The sequence below is a fragment of the Brachyistius frenatus genome, unplaced genomic scaffold, assembly GCF_029030835.1.
Source record: "Brachyistius frenatus isolate BFR_SWC_R1_liver_20210118 unplaced genomic scaffold, ASM2903083v1 Contig_104, whole genome shotgun sequence".
In the NCBI taxonomy this organism is placed as follows: Eukaryota; Metazoa; Chordata; class Actinopteri; family Embiotocidae; genus Brachyistius; species Brachyistius frenatus.
The window spans coordinates 1,070,296-1,094,719 of record NW_027210703.1 but is presented as its reverse complement, the minus strand read 5'-3'; the positions used below and the strand labels follow the sequence as shown (position 1 = coordinate 1,094,719).

At 45.2% G+C, this 24,424-nt stretch overlaps 1 protein-coding gene across 7 annotated transcripts in view; it reads right to left on the bottom strand.

Moving 5' to 3' along the window:
• Positions 1–24,424, bottom strand: part of sema6cb (semaphorin 6Cb) — a 156,307-nt gene that overhangs the window by 7,169 nt on the left and 124,714 nt on the right. For 5 of the 7 annotated variants that reach the window (XM_069711939.1, XM_069711943.1, XM_069711940.1 and 2 more), the window contains 3 exons: positions 14,181–14,239; positions 13,634–13,684; positions 9,502–9,660 (listed from right to left, as the gene is read on the bottom strand). In XM_069711939.1, the coding sequence (XP_069568040.1) occupies positions 9,502–9,660; positions 13,634–13,684; positions 14,181–14,239 (269 nt within the window). The remainder of the gene's footprint in view (positions 1–9,501; positions 9,661–13,633; positions 13,685–14,180; positions 14,240–24,424) is intronic. The other 2 variants (XM_069711944.1, XM_069711945.1) reach the window with 1 other exon arrangement.

Genomic DNA, 24,424 nt, shown 5'->3' with positions numbered 1-24,424 from the left:
CAATGAGATTACATGCGTTTCTACTGATTTTTTTTTTTTGAAAACAGGAAGCGAATGTATTTGAGCATATTTTAAACTCAGCGTAATCACGCTGGCTTGTTCCTGATTAGAGATATTCAAGGTGTAACAGGCGTCCCCGGTCTACGTTGGCTTTTTTTTTTTTTTTTTTTTGCTCCCACGAATACAGAAACTGAAAATACACCGTTTGCACCCGCACAAACACCGACGGTCCGTTTTGAACGGCGGAAACGGTCACCTCCGCTCGATCGAAGCTGCTTTACGCTCGTGTTTACGTCGCTTCAGAGTCGAGTGTTCCTCTCCAACGTTGTGGCGTTATATTTCTGTCAACTCAATATGGTCTTGGCTCAGCGACGGCTTAATATAGCGATATTCCAAAGTCTGCCAAAAGGTAAAAAAAATTAAATAAATAAAAATATAGACAGATGGGCTGCGTGAGTGGAGGCGAGGGAGGGAGGGAGAAAGAGAGAGAGGGACGGTGACAGCCAGGGGAAGGAACACAAACAAACAAAAAAGAAGAAGAAGAAGAAGAGGAGGAGGAGGAGGAGAGATGAAGGGATGAAATTCAACCACGGTCGAAGAGAGGAGGGAAGATGAAAGTCAGGGAGGGAGGGGGAAAAAAAAAATTAGCGGACGGAGGAGCAGATTTAAAGGAGGAGGAGAGACAGACAGACGCGAAGAGACAGACAGACTTCGACGGGGTGAGTGACAGGCCGTCACTCTGCCGGGTGTTTTTTTTTTTTTTTTTTTTTGAAGGCAGCTGCGATGCGGTGGTGAGAAACAACGCCATCGTCGCGCTCCTCCGCGGCGCCGCGGGAAGAGAGGCGCTCCGCGACGGTAAAAATAGACGGTAGGGTTACGTCGACGGGCGGGTTACTAATTGGCGCTGGTTGTTTTTTTTTTTTTTGTATTCGCGTGAGGCAAACAAAGTAAAGAAACCGCAAAAAAAACCCAAAAAACAACAACAACAACTAAAAAACAAAAACCCACCAAACTACAGAGGGAGCTGACAACTCCTCTTAAAGCGCGTGCGTTTAAATAAACGGCTGCCGTCTTCAATCGACTTCATTAACGATACAGCGACCGCTTATTCCATGACACCAATTACCGGTAATCTTGAACAACCCCCCCCCCCCTCCTACCCCGCCTCCACCCCAGCCTCTCTCGCGGGACATTAAAGCGTCAGCACCTCTACACAAAACTGGAATTTTTAAAAAAAAATATCGGAAGGAACGCTTTCAAGGTCAGATATGAAATAATTCAGAGGGACAAACTTTTTTTTTTTTTTTTTTGTCTTCGACGCGTAACTCCCCCTCCCCGCCCCCCCGTCCCCCCCATTTTATCAGAGCTCTTTCCTCGGGGCTGTGTTTAACAGCGCTTTGTAACCTGCGGAGCGACTTGTGCTCTATTTATTTATTTATTATTATTATTTTTTTTTTCGAGTCAAGTGAAGACGTTCCAAAATAGCCCCCTAATTAGTTTCTGCTTCTGCGAGCTCACAAGTGCACGTAATTGTTCAGCTAATGGCTACTTCATCCCAACGAGAAGCCAACGAGACAAGATGGCCCCGGGCTTCATAGACAAGCATTATCACCACCCTCCTCCTCCTCCTCCTCCTCGCTAATGCTGCTGATTTATTTCCTTTCCTGCCACACCAAAAATAACAATTTAACTCTTGAGAGACACCCGGAGGTTGAAGATTGGAACAAATTAAAAACATTTTTTTTTTTTTTTTTATTGTATGAAATCCAGGGCGAAAAAACAGAGCAGCTCGGCGCCGTCGCTGCGAGCTTTAGTCATTTGGTAGTTTTAATACTTGATGTCTGTGCACTGACAATACGTGGTTAGCAAACACACACACACACACACACACACACACACACACACACACACACACACACACACACACACACACACACACACACACACACACACACACACACACACACACACACACACACACACACAGGGTTCTGGCTGTTGACTGAGTGAATTCAGTCATGTACACTCCTTATTAGGAATTTGCATAATATTCCACTTCAGTGCTCAGCCAATTGGACGCGGTTTAATATATGCACACGAGCCGAGGTGATACGGTGTAATGTTACAGATCCTTTCAAGTTGAAAAGTAGACGTAATGAGCGCCGTATTTCACTCCAGGTGTGCCGACGCACACGGGGAGCATACATTTCATCACAGTGTTCGATTGAATACCGGGAAACTGAGCGTGCCGAGGCATCTGGCAATCAGAAGCGCGCACGGTCTGCATTAAACTACTTCAATATTTACACCGGAGCTCAGACGAGGAAAATCTCTTCTTTTCTTTTTTTTTTTAAGAAGCGTACATTTTTGCTTCGAGTTCCCGTAATAGCAAAAAAGTTTGGTGAAAGGGCCCGTTCACCAAAATTATGATTATTGTTATTACACTCATTAAAAAAAAAAAAATAAATAAAAAAAAAGTTCACATTTTGGTTTTATTTGTCCAATTTTGAAGATGTCTGTCTTGAACATTTCTGCTGAGACTGCAGAAATTGTTTAAACGTGAATGGAAATTTTGTTGACTTGAAAAAAGAAGAAAAAGAAAAAAGGAAAGCAGTGTGGCTTTCTAGATACGACGTCCCACTTACTTAAGGAAACAGACCGTCCGGTATGAAAACTGTTTCTGGACATGTTGCCATTGAGGTTTTGTCCAGCACAAGCCAGATTTCATTTACTTTTCATGTATTGGGCCGCAGGCAAATGTTTTCAGAGGCCGATAGCTCAAAATCACCAAAAAAAAAAAAAAAAAAACTGGAACCGTGTGCACAGTAACATACAACTTATGCGAGCGTATACGTTTTCTTCATTGTAATTTAAATTGACATCTGGTTTACCCATCACAAGCGATTCAAACTGCGTGGAGCACATGCACCGAGTCCTTTTTTTTTTTTTTTTTTCTTCTTCTTCTTTCTACATGCAGTTGCATCAGAAGACAAAAAAAAAAAGAAAAAAGAAAAGAAGAGCAGTTTTATTTGCCATTCAGCGGCCGGTAAAGCAAAAATGTTTCCAATGCCGGCCGTTGCCGCAATTGCACACGCTTGGGAGAGCAAAAAGGAGGCAGAGGAAGTATCTTGGCTTTACCGACCAACTTAAAGAGACAGTCCACACCTTGAAGCTTCGTGGCGACGACCAAACTCTCTAAGAAAACGTGCACAAAACGAAGGAGGTGAGGAAAACCTCTGACCGGGAGGCCAGCGTCGACCCGGTGTAAAAATGTCCTTTTCCGAATGATCTCCGTTTTTAAAATCTCTGTCCCTTTTTTTTTTTTTTTTTTTTGTCTCGTCTAACGTACGCGTCTATCCTCTTCGCCACGTGTCGCTTCCTTTGGAGTGAACTTCTGCTTTAAGAGATGGAGAAACTTGCGGGCCTCTCAAAACACCCGCTCGCAATTTCAACCATCGGCTGTCAATTGGAAAGGCAGATCATTTAAAAAACAAACAAACAAACAAACAAACAAATAAAATAAGAGACGATGAAGGGGGGGGGTCAGTGAGAGAGAATTCAACAAAGGAGGCAGGTGTAGCTTAAAGGGGTGGGGTAGGGGGGCGGGGTTAGTCCAACTCAAGATAGAACAGAACAAAGGAAAGGAAAGGAAACAGGCAGGTAAATTGGGAGAAACTTCTCCCCGGAGGTCAGTGAGACGGATTAAAGGGTAAGAGGTTTAGGGCTGAGGGACTGCGGAGGTGGATTTGATCACTGTGGGCCCCCACCCCACCCCCGGTGGTTCGCACAGATTTAAAAGCCGACGTGGAATAAAAAGCCATTAAAAAAAAAGTGGCAGTTATGGAAAAAGTATTTTGGTACGTGGAATGCCTTTAAGGTTCGTTTTAAAAAAAAAAAAAAATTTACGGCGCTTTGCTGAGTGTGTTTTTGTAGCGAAAACACGATGTCGGATATAATCGCTGTAAAGTGCCGGTGAGCTGAGCGGAGGGCGGGGGGGGGGGAATAAAAAAAGAAGAAAAGAAAATGGCCTATTCTGTGTGACTTTTAACGAGTGCCATTACGCGGCGACCATGACTCACCGAGTCCAAATTGGCGGCAGCGGTTCAAAAGCGATTGAGTGCGCGCGCGTGTGTGTGTGTGTGTGTGTGTGCGCGCCGTGCACGTGCGCGCGCACGCCGCGGCCCCGGACTCGTGATGAATCATGTAAGAACAGCCGGCGAAAAAGGGTCAAAGGCAGACGGACGGGCTGAATGAAATAAGGCAGACGGCGGTTCAATTTTAGACTGTTTTAATGAAAGTATTTTGAATACGCAGCCTCGGCCTGACCTTTAAAGATCTAAAAAAGCCTCTAAATAATTTAATGTTCTTCACACTTTGTACAATGTGAAGAAGAAAAAAAAAAAAAAAAAAAAAAAGGGCTCAGAGTTATGGCTGAAAATGAGAAGGGAAAACTGGCCATTTGGACAGGATGTTAATTTTTTCATGATGAAACTTTTGCTTGTAATAATATCATTGTCAGATATTTTGAGAGATGAGGTTGTGTTTGGGAAAGGTTAGTTTCACTTTGATATTAAACATTGAAATATACGCTCGTCTTTGTTTTTGTTGTTGTTGTTTTTTGCTCGTCTTTGCTTAAAAAGATAAAAAATAAAAATAATTAAAAAAAAGCATTCAGATATTCAATGTGAAGCCTCTCTTAACCGCTCCGGGTATGGTGAGGGAGGGTTTCAAGAGGGTGGGGGGGGGGGAACAAACAGCCGGAGGGGGGAGGGGGGGCGGGCGCTCGGTGACGGATGATGCAGCTTCGTGTCTGTTGCCATGGTCTTCAGAAGTATAAATAACTTTTTAAGAAAACGAGCTGGCATCAATGTCGGCCCCCCTCCCCCCGCCCCCTCCACCCTCCCGGGACACCAGCCCGTCTTCATGCAGAAGTTCAGCCCGAGTTCACTCCCCTGCTCTCCTCCTGAAGTGTTTTTTTTTTTTTTTTTTTTTAATGAGTCTGACTTGACTCTATTATCGAGCCGTCGGTTAAATTACCCGCTGACCTGACTTTTCTTTTTTTTGTTGTTTTTACCCACGCCGGTTCATCGAAACCCGCCGAAGACGTCCAGGTTAAAAAAAAATAAAAAAATAAAAAAAAATAAAGAAATAAAGAAAAGGGTCAAAAACGGCAACGGAAGAAGGGAAAGGAAAACCGAAAACCAAAAAGGAAGTCCAGAATCTGAAGTCTGATTTCGCCGACGCTCGGGTCGGAGAGAGGTGGGCGGATTCCCACGGCCGGAAAAAAAAAAAAAACCCACGCCGGCGCAACCTCGACCGCCGGCGGTTTTTAACTAAGCAGCAGCAGGTCGACAGCTTTCCTGACCCCGGCTCTTCGTCTTCCCTGGTGGTTTATATAATGCGATGCAGCTACCTACATGCGAAGCAAAAAAAAAACAAAAAATTAAAACAAAATCCAAAATTTCACCTCCTGACCGTCAGCGAACCGTAAATGAGCCGACCAGGTTGACGATGAAGCGCGGCTCACGTGCCGGGTCCGGTTACGCCGTGCCGACGTTTGCGAAGTTGTTGTTTGCTCGAAGGAAAAAGAAAAAATAATAATAATAAAAAACAAAAAAAAAAATTTTTCAAAATGTGCTGAAGTTTTCATCGTATCTACGCCGTCACATATAATACAGGTGCTCTGCTCTTCCGCAGCCTCATCATAACTCTTGATTATCCTCGTTTCAAAAGATCATTTTACTCCCGAAGGGATTTGCCGTCATACGCTGAGTTTAGTTAAAATAAATAAATAAATAAATAAAAAGACTGTCTGTGAGATACGTAACGATCTCAGGGACAACCGGCGGAGCGGGTTGGGGGATAAATTCCTGCTCGAGTGTCCAATGATTGAACGGCCGAGAACAGATGATGAACCTATAAGTTACTGAACATCAAAGCACGGGGTGAAATCTTACAGAGGTATTATTGAATCGTTATTCCCCCCCCCCCCCCCGCTGAAGACATTTGGACATTTTATTAAATTTACACGCAGGTGTAAATATGTATATATGTATATACATATCAAATATTTACCGAGTTTAAGAAAAATGAAAAACGGTCAACTTGACTTGTCGCGTACTGTTATGATATATATAAGTATATATATATATATATATGTATATATGTATACATATCAAATATTTATATTTTATATATATATATACATATCAAATATTTATATTATATATATATATATATATATATATATAACTGAAATCTTTCAAAGTCTCTCTGAAGTCGGCCTCACAACTAAACGGTCTGCCTATTTATGGTTCTACATTTCCACCAGATAAAAGTTCAGTTCCGACAACGTTACATGATTTCAGGTCATTAAGTGCCAGTTCGGGCTTAAAGATTCGCGACGAGACGATTTGAAACTCGCGACTCCACCGGCCCGCGACATCCTGAAACCCGCCAGCTTACGGTGAAGCGAGCCGGACGAGACGACGTCACGTCTCCACGGCAACAGCTTCACCATTTCAATCCTGGCTTTTCGGCTGGTTTGAGTCGAGCTTAAAACGGGGACAGTTCGCGCTTTTTTTTTTTTTTTTTAGGCAATTTTGCCGTCTGGGTCGGTGGAGGCGAGCCACTGTTGGGACAACGTGCTCGGTTACTAAAGGGTGTCCACTTTGGGGTACACGTGTCCGTTTAGTCGCTTCGCGTCGTGCGTCTCCCGTCTCTCTTGACCGGGTTGTCCTATTTCTGTCCCGCTATCGGCGCCCCGCTGCCCGCCGGCCCACCTCGCGGCTCGCCGGGGAGGTTTGTGACAACGGCCGCGGAGAGCTTCTGACGGAAGGTACGGACGGAGAAGGCAGATATCCGCTTGGGAAATGGACGGCGAGCGAGATTGGAGGTCGTCCCCCCCCCATCCCCGTCCCCCTCGTCCTCCTCCTTCTCTTCTTGGAGCTGTGGTGCCGTTAACTACCTCTCGCGCCTTATCAACCCGCCCGTCCGGCTCTCCCGATTGAACCGGGCAGCGTCGCAGTCTCTGGCTGAAATAGATTGCGTCGCTGTTTCTATTACATCCTACACCCTCCCCCCACCCTCCCCCCACCCTCCCCCCTCCCCTCGTTGTCGTGACTCCCCGGCTCAGGGCCCCTGCTGCTTATTTATTTGTTATGGACTTTTCTCATTTAAGCCCGAGTAGCTCATCGTCGCAGCTTCTTCCACCCGCTGACGATTTATGGACTTCGCACGCAAGAAAGCGAGGGACGAGCGAGGACAGGAAAAAACAACAACAACAACAACAACAAAACAACAACAAAAAACGCCGCGCCGCTTCGCTCCTCCTCGAATCGCACCCTAAATGAAGTGCATCGCCTCCCTGAAGTTGCGGGAAGATCTCCACTTTTTACGACAGCGAAAGACCCTGAAACTCCCCCCACCACCACCACCACCACCTCCTCCGCCTCCCTGCCTCCCCCCCCCCCCCCCCGCTCACGGGTTTTTACCCTCCCGTCGCCGCCGGGCCGAGACTTTCAAACGCTCGCAGCGTTAATCGACGTGAGCGGGAGCCATCAAATGAAAAAAATGTAAAGACTCGAGTCAATAAAGATCAAGACGTGATGAAATATTCAGGGAGAACGGGGGTTTGGACTTTTTTTTTTATAAGTTGGGTCACCCGTTGAGGGGCGAGTTAAGGATCGGTTGCGGAGTAATTACGGGGGAGATCTCGCGCGCCCGTCGAGGAACGAGATGGATTCATAACAACGGGCGGAGCGGGAGCCGAAATGAAACCAGAAGGCTGTAAATTACAGGATAAAGGAAACGTTCTTTCAAAATCATCATGACATTTGGGATTATGCAAATTACAAACGGTTATAGCCCGATGACGCGACCTTTAGAGCTGAAAGGATTTATTCTTTTTTTTCCTTTTTCTTATTAAACGATTTCACTTTTTAAAATATGAGGATTCGCTGCTTACACTGTAGTCAATAAGACTTTTTTCTGGGGGTTTCTTGTTGGATGGAGAAAACACGCATTTTTTTTTTAACAGTGCAGCTTGAGCTGTTCAAATTTTTCTGGATGGGCATTTTTCACTCTTTGTTCTGTGTTTCGCAGCCCAGTATATCTCAGTTATTTGTCGTGCAATTCACTCCGTACGTCCAGAAACGGGCGGTAAATCTGCGGGAAAAACAACTACCGACATTTAGCGTCGTCATTTTGGATCATTTCGTCACAAGTGGGCAAAATCATCAATCGAGCGCCGAAATGTGGAAACGGGGTAATTATCTGTAATTTTATTTTATTTATTTTTTTATTTTACCGCAGAAATTACAGCTAAAAAAAAAAGTTATAAAGATGTCGTTTGAGGAGGGCGTGCGAGCGTGAACGGTACTGATGAAGTAGAAGCTCACAGTTACTGTGATGACTCTGCAATAAAAATGACTTAAAAAAAACAAACTTTTATGTGTTTTTAGTGCTGTGTTTTTTGGGTTTTTTTTGACATGGTGATAATTCACTGAGCTGTAATAAGGGAGCCGGTTTCATACGTTGGGTCACAGCTTGCTCTTTCAATATTCCCTTTTGTGTGCGTATGTTAACGCCTGAGGAAAAGCACTGTGCAATGAAGAGTTATTGGCCTTCATGTCATGTGTTGAAGAGGTGGCCTTCATTTTTTTTGGGGGGGTGTGTGGGGTGGGGGTGGGGAGGAGGGGAGGGGAATCGCGAATTAATTCCTTTTTTTTTTTTGTAGAAGATTGTTTTATCGCCTACCGTGGTACATATTTAATTGATGAATGGGAGAGAGAGAGTGAGACGCCACCTGGCGCGCACTCTGAATTTATTTATTTAATTTTTCTTTTGAATTTGAAGGGATTCGCGCGCGTTGACGAGCTAAATAAAAGATGCACGGCGCCGTGTAACGCCGGCACCGATTAAGGGTGCGCGGATTTAAATCATAAATACATCGATAAATCAATTGGCAACGCTTCCCGCCTTTTCACCCCGGAGATCGGTTTAACTGGAGTTAAGTGTTAGTGAGCTAATGAAAGTGATATTTCACCCTGGAGGAACGTCTATCAGCAACGCATGCCGCCGCGCGAGCTCCCGAAGACGGTCAGCCTCCAAAAACAGCAGCCGATTTCTGCTTTTCGACGATCGGTCCTCGTCTCAAATTGTGAGAGAGGAAAATCTTTTTTTAATTTTTTTTTATTTTTAACTGCCAACATGGAAGGGAAGAAAGTAAAATAACAGATTTGATTTCAAGTTGTCTCTACTGGACTTTCTGGACACAACAGACACAAGGCAGGCATGCGAGCTGAAAAAAGGAAAACTGTTGCACCAGAGTGATATTTTTTTTAATTTTTTGGTGTTATTTTTTTGTTTTTTTGTTAGTCCGGTTAGAAGGGTTACAGTGAGGCGTTCGGGGGGGGGGGCCCAGCAATGCAATCCCCTCCCCCTCTCCCCCCCCCCGCAGGTTTTAGAGTTGGATTAGGACACACATCCCTCCCCCCTTACCCTCCATCTCCACACTGATTGGCTCCGAGTCAGGTGACCCTTGTTCCCCGACAGGGGGGGGGCGATCGGGACCTGTACCTCTTTCAGGGTCACCTGCCTCCTTTGGGAATGCCGCCCCATGATAGGTTGTGCTGGCGCTTGTTGTGGGTGTGGTCTTCCCTGTGGTTGTAGCGAAGGAGGAAGGAGGGGCGGGGTGGAGGAAGAGGAAGAGGAAGAGGAGGAAGAGGAGGAGGAGGCAACAGAGTGAGTGATTAGTGAAATGTGAATCAGCCCCGGAGAATCAACTTCAGAGAAATGAGAGCGAGAGTCCTGAGTAGAAAGACAAAAAAAACAAAAAAACTGTCACCCGTAAACAAACAAAAAACAACAATAAAAAAACAACAACACTGTGATGATGAGCAACAGGATGAGCAGACAGAGGAGAAATTAATTCACCCATCAGTTCCCTTCTTCCACAGACACAGAAAAGGTATCTACATTTACCCGCTGCTTGAACCCACTTTCGGCTTCCGCAGCGAATTGTGATTATATATATAATTATATTATATTATATAATATGTTATTATATATATATATATATATATTTTTTTTTTTGGGGGGGGTCATTTCAATATTTGCGATGACATCGTGAATTCCACCAAACATTTTCCGCCGCGCTGCTGAAAACACCTGAAAACACCTGAAAACACCTGAAAACACCTGACACCGTTTAGAAAAAGCGGCATATCACATCCGGCGACTCTGAAATATACCAACACAATTATCACAGAGTTACGAGGGTCAGAACTGACAAAACGCAGACGGCCGGGCCGATATTAAAACAATACCACGAGACGAGGCCAGATATTAAAGATTTGGATTTTATAATATGGTGATTATGACACCAGTGTTTCAAAAAAAGCCCCGTTACGGGAAAATCGATGCCATTTTCTCAACTTACCAGACTGTTTTTGCCAGGTTTTTTTGAGCGACGGAGGAAAATATATATTTTTTTTCCGGCGAAAAAGTGGCTTTTGAGTTTCACGATTCGACTCGATGACAAATGACGACGCCGGTAATCTCCGAGCGATTAACACGTCAAGAAGTCCTTGGAGCGGAGCCTTTGAAACGTGACAGAGGGGAACCCGACGTGGCTCAGAGGTCTGCGTTAACCGGTTGGGTTGAAGGGAGAGCAGAGAGGGAAAAGAACAGCATCGATAAACATCAACATAGGTTCGGTGCCGCCGATTGGTCCTCCATCTTATTTATTTATTTTTTCCCCCCCAGAACCGGTCTCTCCTCATTTAACCGTGCCGTTTTTAAAAAAAAAACAACAAAAAAAACCCCCCAAAAAAACCTCTTTCAGCATCTGCTCTGCCGCGGCGTTCTCAAAGATAAGCGGGTATAAATACTGCCGGCCTGGCTCGAATAATGTTAGCATTCTGCGGAGCTCGCACCCGGACTGGAAGAGAAAAAAAAAAAGGGGGGGGGGAGTTAAGTGGGAGGAGGGGGGAGTTATCTCGTTCTCTCTCTCTCTCTCTCACTGCGAGCCAGTTGACAGGGTTCGCTCTGAATGAGGAGCCCTGTCAGTTCGCCATCTGCGCCGGGCAAATTAAGACCGTACACCGGGGTGGTGGGTGAGGGGGGGGTGTTTGGCCCCGGCACTCCGGACCACAGCTCCCACCACTTCCTCATTTTGATCAATTTAATTTGAATCCATTTTTGTTTTTGTTTTTCCTCCCATTATTTGTCCTGTTTTTTCTTTTTTTCAGGGGGAGTGGGGGTTCGATAAAGCAGCAGCAAAAAAAAAAAAAAAAAAACACCATACAATAGAGGAACATCTGATTACCTACACAGGCGAGGCGCTCGTCTCACGCCCTTCCCTGCCGGCCGCGATTGTTCGGATGACAGGGACGGGGGAACGAAAAAGACAAAAAAAAAAAAAAAAAAACGTCCCTTGCCTTTGGTGCGTTTTCTCAAACAGAACCCCCGCGTGACAACAGCTTTGTTCGGCATACGGGGTGTTTTATTGTCTAGGAAAGCTGATAACTGATCTTCAGTGCCGACACTTAAAAAGGCTCGTCGTGTGAATCGGCGAAGAAAAAATAAATATATATATATATATAGACACACAACCACACACACACACGAAAAGCAAGACAGATTCTGACTGCGTGTTGAGAACTTCAAACAGAGCAGTGAAGCATCAGGGTGGTGAGAAGCCCGGCGGATTAAGCGGCGGGGTTGTTCATCAAGTCTCGCTACCGACTGAGTGGTAATTCCTCCAGAGCGGAGGAGGCTGCGCAGAGTACCGAGGCCTCCCCGTGGGACTGTGGAGGTTTCGGGGGGCCGGAGCCTTTTGGCAGACAAAGTGGCCCTCTGTTCTGAGGATAGAAGAGGGGAAAAAAAAAAAAAAGAAGAAGAAGAAGAAGAAGCGGGGACATGTAGGACGGATGGTTCTGCTGAGCCGTAATGGCCGACCTCTTCGAGGCGTGATGGAGCTCGGCCCTGATACTAATCGTCCGTCTTGGATCGGCCGCCGCCACGGGCTCCCCAGTGTCCCAATTTACCCACAGTGACAAAAGGGGATGCGACAAGAGAGCGAGTCTTCAAAAGTACCCCCCACCCCGCCATAGAAAATAAATAAATTGAGGCGGGTGCTTTGAGCCGTTGTAGATTAAAAAAAAACAAAACAACAACAACCAAAAAAAAAAAAAAAAAGCGAACGAGCCGAATCAGCAACTATCTGATTGAATATGACTCGTTTTCGGAGGAGCTCGCCGTTTCTATTTCTATTCTGGCCGTGCCAGTCTGGGGGGAGGAGGGGGGGGGTGAGATAATGGGACGTGACAGGGATGATGATCCTTCTTGATACAGGGCATTAGGCAGCCCGGCCAGCGGAGCTCCTGGTCCATCAAAAGAGTGATGCTTCAAGACAATGGCTTCAATGTTTTAACTGTCAGACCGGCTGGAAGGGGTGGGGGGGGGGGGGGTGAAGTGACTCCAGCCATCCAGCTGCCTTTAATAAAAGGTTCTGTAACACCCCCCCCCCCACCCATACCCCACCTCCTACGTCGCTAAGTGGACAAAACGTTTACTTTGCGGGCATCTAAGTGACTAAATCTGATTGTGGTCTCGCGGTGACGGAGCAGGTTCCAGGTTCCAGGTTCCAGGTTCCACATGTTGCTCTGCGATATTCAAAGAACAACGAGGGCCTAAGTTTTTTTTTTTTTTTTTATAGTTTTGTCTGTTGTTTTTGTTTCCTTGACGTTTGACTCACCAATATTTGCCCCCCCCACCCCCCCCCCGAAAAAAAACAACTTAAAAAAACAGATTCAAGCAGGGTGAGAATAAGCAGATGACCAGAAAAGTAGTAAACAAACCTCGAAATTTGATCAGACAAAAGGAAACATTGGAATTATTACTCATCTGTCGCTGGTAAAAAAAAAAACAACAACAACAAAAAAAAAAAAACCATTTTCCCTGACATTTTGCAGGCGGACTTCCCGGGTAAACAAAACCGTCTGTGCTTTACTGAAGCTGTTCAAAAACACAAGTGACAATGATAATAACAATAATAATAATAATCATAATAATAATAATAGACATTTTGGGTTCACTTGAAGTTTCACTGTCAAAAAAGAAAAAAAAAATGGCAGAAAGGCAAACTTTGGATTTGTTTTTGAAATCTTTACGTTTGTTTGAAAAGATGACTCACCGATTTTTACTCTTTGAATGAAATGTGGATATTTTCCTATGAAAGTTACTAAGGGAAGGCCGAGCTTGCAAAATAAAGAACCTTTTTACATAAATCAACCAAAATGAAGTCCACGTTATTTGTTTCTCGCCTACGTCCTTTTTTTTTTTTTGACGTTCCAACCGAGCCGGCTGACTCGCCAGGCTCGGCTCGGCTCAACCAAATCGGTCTGGTTTTACCTTTATTTTCAGAGACGGTAGTTTCCTTCTCTTCTCCGCAAACACGTCAAACTTACTTCGCTGAGCTCTCTCTCAAAAAAACAACAACAACAACAACAACTTTCCACTTTCTCGGACATAAGACCGCCTGCCGATTTGGCGTTTCCTGGTCGGCGCAGCCAAACCGGGCGAGGCGGGTAAAAAGAAAAGACAAAAAAAAAAGACGTGTTTCACTGACCGTACGCCGAATCGAGCGCCGGGTTTTGCCTGCGGGTGGTCGCCAAGACATCTGGAGAGGAGAGACACGAAAACAAACAACAACAACAACAAGAAAAAGAAATCAGCGTGGGCGCGCGCCTGTTACTCGCCAAGACGGCCGCTCTTCAGGCTGCATTCGTTTTCTGAATTTTGCCCCGTTCGTTATTCTTCTGTAAACGACCCACCTTGTCTTACGTAAAAAAATAATAATAAAAATAAAAACACTTCTATGAGCTTAATTAACATAGAAAGATTGAGAACGGTATTCTGGCAGGGATTGTGAATGGGAGGTGGGGGGGGGGAACAAACTACTCTTCAAGCTCCTTCAACATGAACTGAATTGCCGCCCCGGCTGAAATAAATACATCCTTTAATGCTCCATTAGAATTCGCTCGAAGCCCGCGATCACTTTCGCCCGCCGCCATCAAAGATCTGATAACGCTCACAAGTTCTTTTTTTTTTTTAAATCTCTTTCTTTATTGCTTATGTAAATCTCAAGAGAATAAATGAATGTTCCCGAGTCTCACCGTGGCAGGTATCGGGATGCTGATGGTAGCCGTCCTCCACGTCCTGCTCGAAACCGCCTCTGAAGACAAAAGAAACAAAGACACACACGCGCGCGCGCGCGCACACACACACACACACACACAGCGACAAAGACAAAGACAAAAGACGCCCGTCAGTAAATCCGCATTAATCCATTTTCAATCAACGTCCATTTCAATTATTTTTTGGGGGGTTTTTTGCTCGTGAAGAACTGCTCGAAGACCGCGGAGGCGAGTGGACCGGGACCAACAACAAAAACAATAGTGTTGCGGGAGACGGAGCCGTGGCCGGACCTGAAGAAGAAAAAACAACAACAACAACAACAACAAAACAATCCTGCAAGGTTGTGTACCATCAATTTCAGCGGCGTCCAGCAGATTTCTAGGAGTTCATTTGAGATGAAAAGTTGTAATTTACTTTTCTGGCAAGTGTCCTCGCGTTCCCTCGACCGGACCCCCCCCCCCCCCCCCCCCCCCTCTCTACGGGTCTTCATCTCCCTCGCCGCAACGGAGCGCTTCCCTCCGTCGTGGTTCAGCGGACCGAAGGCCGCCCGCCGCAGCTGAAATCGGTACCCGCGGTTCGGCCGGTCCGCGACGAGCGCCCTCGACGCGCATGACCGCGGGATGTCTCGCGTTGCAATGAACCGAACGAAACCAGACACGGCCCGGTCGTATACGGCGCGGAGCCGGAGCGTAACGATATACCCGGAGAGACAAAAAAACAACAAAAAAAACACTTTGCATCGGCGCGCTCGCGCCTACTCTGTAACAAACCAATTAGTTCCCCGACACATCCTAAACACCAACATACGTCTGGCACGGTTTCTTTTTTTTTTTTTTTTTTTATGCAAACAAGCAGACTTCCAGCATCCGTCTATAATTAGCAAGCAAAACTTCCGGCACGCACACACACACACACACACATACACACACACACACACGCACACACACACGCACACGCACGCGCACACACACACACACCCAGTGCACTAAATCATATCCTTTGGTACACACAAAAAAAACCAACCAAAAAAACCTCTCCATGTCTTATAGTGAGATCTTATGTTTCCTGAGAGGGGGAGGGAGGGGAGGGAGGGGAAGGGGGGAGGGGGGGAGTCAGCGCAAGACAGGAGGTGATTATCAAATCAAAGAAAGCCGGGCTGATGCTCAGTGCTGTGCGGAGAATAGAAGAAGGAGCTTGTGAGACCAAAAAGAAAGAAAAATACATCTTTAGAGGATGTATTTTTACAGCTTGACAGCAGTTTGGCGCGCTCGATGCTAAACCGTAAAGACGCCATATACGGTCTGATAACATCTACGGCTTGAAGTGTGTGCGTGTGTGTGTGTTTTTTTTTTTTTTTTTTCTTTCACGCGAGTCACAGCGAGAAGTTTTGTTTTCTTAAATTTATATTTGGATGGCTTAAAGCGTTCCCGACCCCGTTTGGCTCCGTGACCTCCGAACCAAAAGCCAGAGCGAGTTGAAATCCTTCAATACAAAGATAATTGAATTATAACGTCGTTTCTTCTCGGCTTTTTCTAAAGCGCAAATTCGAGCAAAAAAAACAAAAACAAAAACAAAGCAGCTTATCGTGACCCACGGTTACGTTTTACAGTAAAGCGCCCTCTGGTGGTCGCGGACATAACGGCAGTCTAGTGTCCTGGGGAAGTGGCTCAGTTGCAGATGACAGTTTACATAATGTACGTTTTTAAAATAAAAAAAATAAAAAAATACTAATTTTCCTTACAACAGCAGATTCAACACGACGGCAGAATTTGGGGACCGTTTAAAAAAAAAAAAAAAAAAAAAGTGCATTTAATGTTGCCATGACGACAACGGTTGCATCATCTTAGGGAAGTAGTTCACTTCAACGCGCGACGTGGTTCAAGTGATCATTTCAATCCCTTGACCTTCGCCACGGTAGTAAATATAGAAAACACTCCCAGAGGGTCGTGTTTCGGGGTAAAAGACGAAACGAGCCTTTCGACCGGCGATCGGTCGGAAAACCGACACGCGCCAGTTGCGAGCGTCAAACTCGGGAGGGAAACTTCAGCTTTTCCGGCCGATGGCTGCGAGTGTCCCAACTCATTTTGCACAGCGAAGGTCAAACATCCAAGTAGAGTAACAACGAGCGAGCGGAGAGGGACTTTGTGGAGCTCGCGCCGCGCATTCAGGTAAACAAGAGCTCGTAAACAGAGTTGTGTTGACCAGTCGGCCGGCGGGTCACCTTCGTGTTTCACGCCAGACTTGTGGGCACTCTTCACTGTAATTGACCTTCTCCGGTGTTCATGCGCGTGAATAAACAGAAAAAAAAATAAAAATCATTTTGTTCTGCTCGACTTTCCGAAGGAAAACAACTGGCTGCTTTTACCCAGAATCCTCTTCTGTCCTCTTGTGTCCTGCAGCTAACCCGTTGTACTAGTTAACGGTTGCTCCAACGCTGCCCATCTCTGGATTAAATAATCGTGTCCTCACTTGGCCAAGCAAAAGAAGCCAAAACGCAGCCTTTCCTCCTGATGTGGGACTTTTTTTTTTTTCTCGGTGCGTGATCCTTATTTATATTCCGGAGATATAATATCAAAGATCTTCAGAGGTACGATATTGATTTCATTTAGCAGATGAGAGAAAAGCTGGCCGGCCTTCCATTTTAATCAATGCAGTTTTTAGCAACATGCCAGAGAGATGCATTTACATTAAGGTGAGTATCTGCACAAGAAATTCACGCCTCCAGATAAGACATGAAATAACCATTACAAATAATCGGTACGTGCAGCGCCAGCGCGGCAACGTGAAGAACTGCGGGAATTCAATCTAAAGAAACAACAAACAAAACAAAACAAAAAATCTCATCTGGACGAGACCACAACATGATAATCATAAACAATAACAATATGAGTAATTTTGATATCAACTGAGATACAAAGTGCTTTGGAAAATGTTAAAAACCTATACATGACCTCCACAGTGCAGCTGTTAATTTCCTAAAGCTGGGGGGGGGGGGAGAGGAAAGGGAAGGGGGGGATACTCATAATGATTGCAGAGCGGGTTGTAATTATGATCTGGCATCACGACTCATCGGAGAGTGTTGGACGGAGTCGGTTCCAGCCTGGCAGTCATGAAATCGTGGATATGTCCCTGTCCTGTGATGAGCCTCAAATTGTGCTAAAATAGCAACTTCGCTAATACGCGGGGCTGTATTAAAAATGTAATCAATGCAGTCTCATTTTTTTTAAATGAAAATGATTGTGCCGCATTGTCGTTAAGCTGCAAACCCCCCCCCCCCCAAAAAAAACAAAAACAAACAAGCGCTCCTACTGGTAAACCGGCGTTTTAGAATATGATGCAGAGCAACAAGAAAGAAAAAGAAAACAGCAGCGAGGAAAATAAAGTCAGTTTAAAGCGAACGAGTGAGAGACGGCAGCGAAAAGAAAACACAGGAAAATATCCGTTAGTAGATTTTGTTGAACAAAAAAAAAAGCCTAATTGCTAAAAAAAAAAAAGTCTGAACATAGAAAACGCGCACTGGAGCGCCGGGGCGAATTAATCCACGGCTGAAAATAGCCCCCCCCCCCCCCCCCCCCAGAAAATGGGACTTTTTGCTCCAGTTTGAGAAGTGATTGATCAATTTGGGGGGCGTGGGGGGGATCAATTTGTGAGAAACGACGACTGACATCATCAGGAACCAATGAGATCCAAAGAGTCGCTGAGGATGTTAAGAAGCGGCGAGACCGTTCGTAAAATGATGCCGACTAATGAAAAAACAAAACAAAACAAAACAAAAAACAAATCTCAGCAGCACTTTTCAACCCCCCCCCCCTCCTCCCTCCGCCCCTCTCCCTCCCCGCCAGGATCTTCGTCCCGCCGCTGACTTTGCCTGCCTTCTTGCTTCTTTTTTTTTTTTTTTTTGGGGGGGGGGGGGGGATGTGCTCTGGCGACAGTTTGATCGCGTCAAATGCATTATGGACGACACAACGAACTAAAAAAAAACCCACACCAGAAGTCGGCCCCGTCCGGCCCCGCAAGAATCTTTCAAACGGGCGAGAGACCGAGAGAGACAGAAAGAGGGCTGTCAATCCTCCCCCTGCGCCTCCCCCCTCTTCCCCATCCCCCCCGCCACCTCCACAAATCAGTCATTAAAATTTATGCCACCTCTGGATGAGAAAGGACTGAAGGGGGAGGTGGGGGGGGGGGGGAGGGAGAGAGGAAAGAAAGAAAGAGAGAACAAAAAAAAAGAGCGACTGATAGTCAGATGAAAAGAGGGATGCGAGAGAGGAGACAGCCGAGAAAAAAAAAAAAAAAAAAGAAAAAGAGACAGACAGAAGAAGAGAGGAAGTCCCAGGAGGTGGACGACTTTTTTTTTTGGAAGCTGCTCAGGCTCGTTTTCGTCCGCCGCCGCCTGACATAACGTCACTCCATCCTCCTCTCTTCCCCTTTATGCTCCTCTTTTCACCGGCTACTCACTCACCTCCTCTTTCAATGATAGGCACATCTTTTAAAGGATATCACTTTAGTGCGGCGGGGCGAGAATCCGATGTTACTTCAGAGTCGCACAACAGACAGCCGGAGCAGCCTGTGCTTCAATACAAAGACCGAGATGGAAAACAGATGTGCCACACTGATAAAAATTCACTCCCCGTCCTCCTACTTTTTCCCCTTTGTTCCTCCTTTTTTTTTTTGTGTCTTCCTTTCCCTCCTTTTAAATCTGACCTTATTTTAACATGTTTTTCTTGCTGCTTAGCTTTGTCTCTCCTCCCAGTTTGAACTATTTTTTTCCTCTCCTGCTGTTTTCTTCGTTTCTTTTTTTTTTTTTTTTTGGTCTCTCTTGTAAAGGAGGGAGAGGAGGAGGGGGGGGGGTTTGCTTCGTTTTGGACGGGATGTTTTTTTGGGCTGATCTCTCTCCCAGGTTCCCGGTCCACTGGTTTTCCAGTGCGGCTCCCGTCCCGCGCGCTGAACACGACGACTCATAAATCAAAACCTCGGCGAGTAACCGGCGCGCCTTCGCCAGCGTGAAGCCCACATCGGCGCTTCCTCTCTCTTCCTCGTCTCGCTGTAACTGCGAGGAGTCTCCGGTGACAGGAACGAACTCTTAAACTCAACCGCATACCCCCCCAAAAAACCAAAAACCCTTCATCTAAATGTCAACCATAACCCCCCCCCCCCCGACCCCCAAAACTCAATTTGAATCATAAAACTACAAACTTAAAAAAAACTAAACATAAAAAAATGTTTCCGTCTTGCTTGGCAACTTTGATGCCTCATGACACCCGCGTCGTTAATAAACCAAAAATATTTCTTCAATCAGAAATCTCATTACTGTTACTTCCTTGAAAGCAGCGTGTCTCCTAAATGATAATCACAGTGTGAACCAGGAGGCAGAAATAAAAAATTAAATAAAAGAAGCTCCAAACCGGAGAACTTTCCCAGATTTCCGAACAACGGCGCCTCTCATCCGGCTTCTTTTCAACTCGTAAACCCCTCAGTTCATGATAATCTGTCTCAACGGGACATGGATTATCAGATTAAACATCTCACTCTCCGGAAGCATTAAGTATCTCAGTAGGACTCAAAGTCGGTAACCGCAGTGTCAAAAAAACAAACACAACTGGTGGTTTTGTTTTGTTTGTTTGGGCCGGGTGAAGTGACTTCTCGGGAGTTTCCGGGCTACACGCTAAAATACACACAGGCCTGTCAATCAAACAGAAACGTCCCCCCAAACATACTGCTAGTTGAGTTAATATCTAATAATCATGGGAAGGAGTGACTTTAGCAAATAACATAATAAGAAAATTATCGACTTAAGTATTTTTTTTTAGAGAGAAGTTGAATGGGTGTCTATGGAGCCGGAGGCTTTTTGGAGAAAACCTCTAGTGGCCCTCGGTGGTATTGCACTTTAAAGCGCCTCCACATTTTCATATACAGTCTGTGCACTTATTGTTGCTAACATACACACGGGGTTTCCCCGATCTTCACCTTCCCCGAGCTATCCTGTCGCCAAGGTTACACACTGAGACGACTAAGACACTTCTGAATTGGCCTCATTTTTTCAGATCCGGAAGCTACGTCCACATTTATAAATTTCATAAAAAGGTTGGGTACCAATATCTTGACTTTTTAGTTCCATTAAGAAAAATACCACTTTAAAAAAAAAAAAAAAAAAAAAAGACAACTACATGACCTCAGTTTAGAGGTGGTGAGTGTAACCCGGGTGGTTTTCTGTAGTTACAATTAACAAACATCCCCTAAATGCCTCACATATAAGCGATACGCTACGATCTACCGACGTTACCTAGAGTTACCTAGCTGCACACAGGCACGACTCAACAAGGCGTTCAAATCTAAGATTTACTCAATTAAGTTGAAAACAGAGTGCCGTTATGTGAGCGGGCCACTCAACGAGAGCCCACGCATGGCAACAGAGGCTAGTGTGGACGTATCCGAGGTATTAAGGGTATCGAAGTTCGGTATCCAGCTCTACTAACATCCGCTGGCGAAAAATATTTTTCTGAATATATGTTCCTTTAAAAAGGTAAAAACCTAAAAACGCCACAAAAAAACAACAAAAAAAACCGGTCAAACAACTGAAAACAAAACCAAAATAACGATTTAAGTACGAGAACCCGAAACATCAGCCTCTCTCGAATACGCAAACTATAAGTGAGCCCGAGGAAACATGCATGAAATAAAAAAATAAAAAAATCCCATTAGCACTTTGTCCGTGCGAGGGCAGAGAAACTAATATGTGTGTGTGTGGCCATGCAGAAGATATGCTATAATTCCAGGTCTGCACATTTTCAGCTGTCAAAAATAATCTATTGGGAGCCAGTCGACGGTGGCCTCTCTTTCTGTTTCTGTGTGTGTGTGTGTGTGTGTGACAGCGGTAAATGCAGTGTGATGTCAGTCTACAGCAAACTCCACACATAACAGTTTACAACCGATGTACATAGAGGTAAGAGACAGGGAGAGAGAAAGAGGGAGGGGGGGGGAATAAACAGGCCGCGAGGTGATTTAGCAGCAGGTTGTACATCAAGCGCACAGGGACACGCCGAGCCCTTGACTGTCAGGAGAAGAAAATAGTACTTGTAACTGCCCTTCCTCTTCCTCCTCCTCCTCCTCCTCCTCCTCCCTTTACCGCATCCATCTATCCGTCTTGCCCATTCATCCGCCCATCTGCCCGTCCAAAACCGGCCCATCCATCTTTTCTCCCCCAGTTTGTGCGCTACGCCGCCGCGCGATTGAAAAAACACAAAACGTCGCTTTTGATTTTTTTGTTTTTTTTAAAATTTATTTATTTTTTTATGACGCCTGGCTTCAAGAGACGGAGCGAGTGAAGTGGATGAAGAAAACAGAGGCAATCAATGACCTGTTGCTTCAGGCTGAAATGACATTTTTCGTTCTTCCAACGCCGGGTGGAGCGGTGGACGTGAACCACAGGTCTTGTGTGATTGTCCTTTAAGAAGACCGAGATTATCAATTTCAATTTTACAGCTCCCTCTTCCTGTGCATGAACTACAATGATGCCGTTTCTGCTGATACACAGACGGAGATATCAAGGGCAAATGAACACCAGCTGAATTTCCATTCTTTCCTTTTCTGTTAAGAAAAAGTGACAAAATTCCTAAACCGGTACTTTTATTACTCGCAATGTTAACGTTTCGATCTCTCTCTGCGTACGGTCACGAATCCATATATTTAGAAAAAAAAAACACTCGTACCGTCCTATTATTGACTGATGATGCAACACAGAACGAGCTCCAGTTCGACCGCGGCTTGCTGAACAAGCAACCAAACAAACATCTGACGGGAAAAACCGCACTGAAAACACTAGTTTACCGGCTACAGATACAGAATTAGAAAGTTGACATTAAACTAGGACTGAAAATAACTATTAATTTCCTTATTGTAGCTATCGTCTATTTATTATCCTTTTGATTAATCGATGAGTTTGTTTCGTCTTTAAAATGCCAGAGACGGTTGGACAAGATGTTTAGTTTATTTATCATGAAAGGCGGAAGGAACGAGGAAATATTGACATCCGAGAGGCTGGAATCAGAGAATCTAAGCGGTCTTTCATTAAAAAAAAATAAATGACTCGAGACGATGAAGTGATTATGAAAATAGTGGCTGATTAAGTTTCTGTTGATCATTTAATTGACTAATTGTTGCAGCGCTACATTAAACAGCATAAAAACCTGCTTCAAAATGTAAAAAAAACAACTGTCCGTTCAGATGCTCAGTTGTACGTTCCTTAATCTTCAACATCGATGTTGACGCTTTCCTCTCGTCCTACTCTTCAAATACCTTTTGTCATAAACTTAAAAAAAAAAAAAAAGTGTCGATGTGACGTTTCGCAGCTAAAAGGACGATTTCTGTGATTTCAGTCGGACTTTGGACTCACAAACAAAAGGAAATGTCTTACCGCGCGCTCCCCCCTCCGCCTCCTCCGCCTCCTCCCTCCCTCTTCACTCCACCCCTCCAAATTACACGGGTGTTAACAGGCGTCGACCCACTCGTGTATAAAAACCCGTTTTGGGTCTCAGGTCCGACGGGCGAAACGTTTCGGCGAAAAAAAAAAAAAAAGAAGCGCTGACCGGACATTCATCACGCCGACGTCGGCCCACCGGTCTCGGTCTAGATTAGCTATTGATTACGGAGAGTCGGGTTGATCCGAGCGCTGCTGAGCAACTCACCGGAGGAGCGCGGGGAAGATATGAAAATTATTGCTTTGGCTGCACGTTATTGAACGAGTTACCAAATCTGTCCTCTGTGACGGTGAGTTACAGAACTAATCTAACGGCAGGCCGCCCGCGAGCCTTCAAGACCGACCAAACTTGATCTCACTAATTAGTCCGTCTTTCGTCCGGAGAAGAATTACCGGCTGAAACCTCCTGCCAAGAGTGTTTGATTAGAAAGCAAATGTGCGCGCTTCGGCTCCTCGGTGGTTCGTTATTGTAACGGTGAATCACAGCGGTGCTGAAAATTACTGCTGCGGTACATTTGGGGGGAAGGTAGGGAGAGGGGGGGGGGGCATTGAGGTATTTTTAATCTTCCGGTGGTAAAACTCTCAAAAGAAAAACACTTTCTGTGATGGTCGCTGATCGAGACTGTCCTACAAAAGAAAAGAAAAAAGAAAGACCTCGCAGGTCTTTTGCGCAAGCTTATTGCAAACCGCAGTTTTGGATTTTAAAGTTAAGCGACCTCTAGTGGTTGAGTGAAATACAGCAATCTGGTGTCTTTGCAAGTTTTTACCTCGTAAGGAGGAGGCGGTGTCGGTTGGATGGCCGATGCGACGGCAGACTTGGGTGCGGGAGGACGCTCGGGGAGAGTTTATTTTATTTTATTTTTTTGCTTTTAAATCACACTTACTGTTACCATGACAACACAGGTTGCATGACTTTGAGGAAGTAGTAACTTTAAGGCACCAGTCTGTTCCAAGTCATCTTTTAAACCCAAACAGTGTCTTTCCCCATATCAGGTGGTTTTTTTTGTGTCTAAACTTAACCACGGGAGGGGGGGGGTTGTGGAAACACTCCTGAGGGTCGGAACAAAATACCATTATGGTCAAACATTATGGGATGGAAGGACTTGTAGGACTGACGGAGGGTGCAGCAAGAAGAGCAAAAAGTCCCCACAGATTTCAGACCAATGTGGCTCTGCTGACGGTGATAAAAGTGTTGATAGACCCTTGATTCATCAAGACCAAGTCCTTCCCGGATGATCAATCCCATTGCAGACAGTATACGTTCTCCATTAACAGTTTATTCGTTCTTAAAAATCATCTTAGTCAAAGTAACATCCGAAAACCGCTGACACTGACATTTTTACGTCTCTCTTACGATTTAAAATAAAGTTGCTGGAGTTCGAATTTACAGCTGCGCAAAATTAGTGTACGTGTTCACTTTCCACCCAGAGGGGGGGGGAGAGAAGAAATCAAAGTTAGATTTAATAAACCATAAACTTTAAATCACGTACATAAACTTCACCGTCTTTAATTTAACATTTTTGGTTTATGGCTGCCATTGTTCTCATCTATGTTAATCACCTTCACATAATTTGACTCGACAAAATTCCCTCACATAAGACTCACCTCTGACCTCACATGATGCAAACACCACAACTTTTGGACCCGGCGACTCAAGCGAAGTGGAAATAACGACTCCCCGGATCTATCTGAAACCTCGAACCCACCGGGCGCGTGCCGCCGCTGCCGCCGCCGCCGCTCTAAACGCTC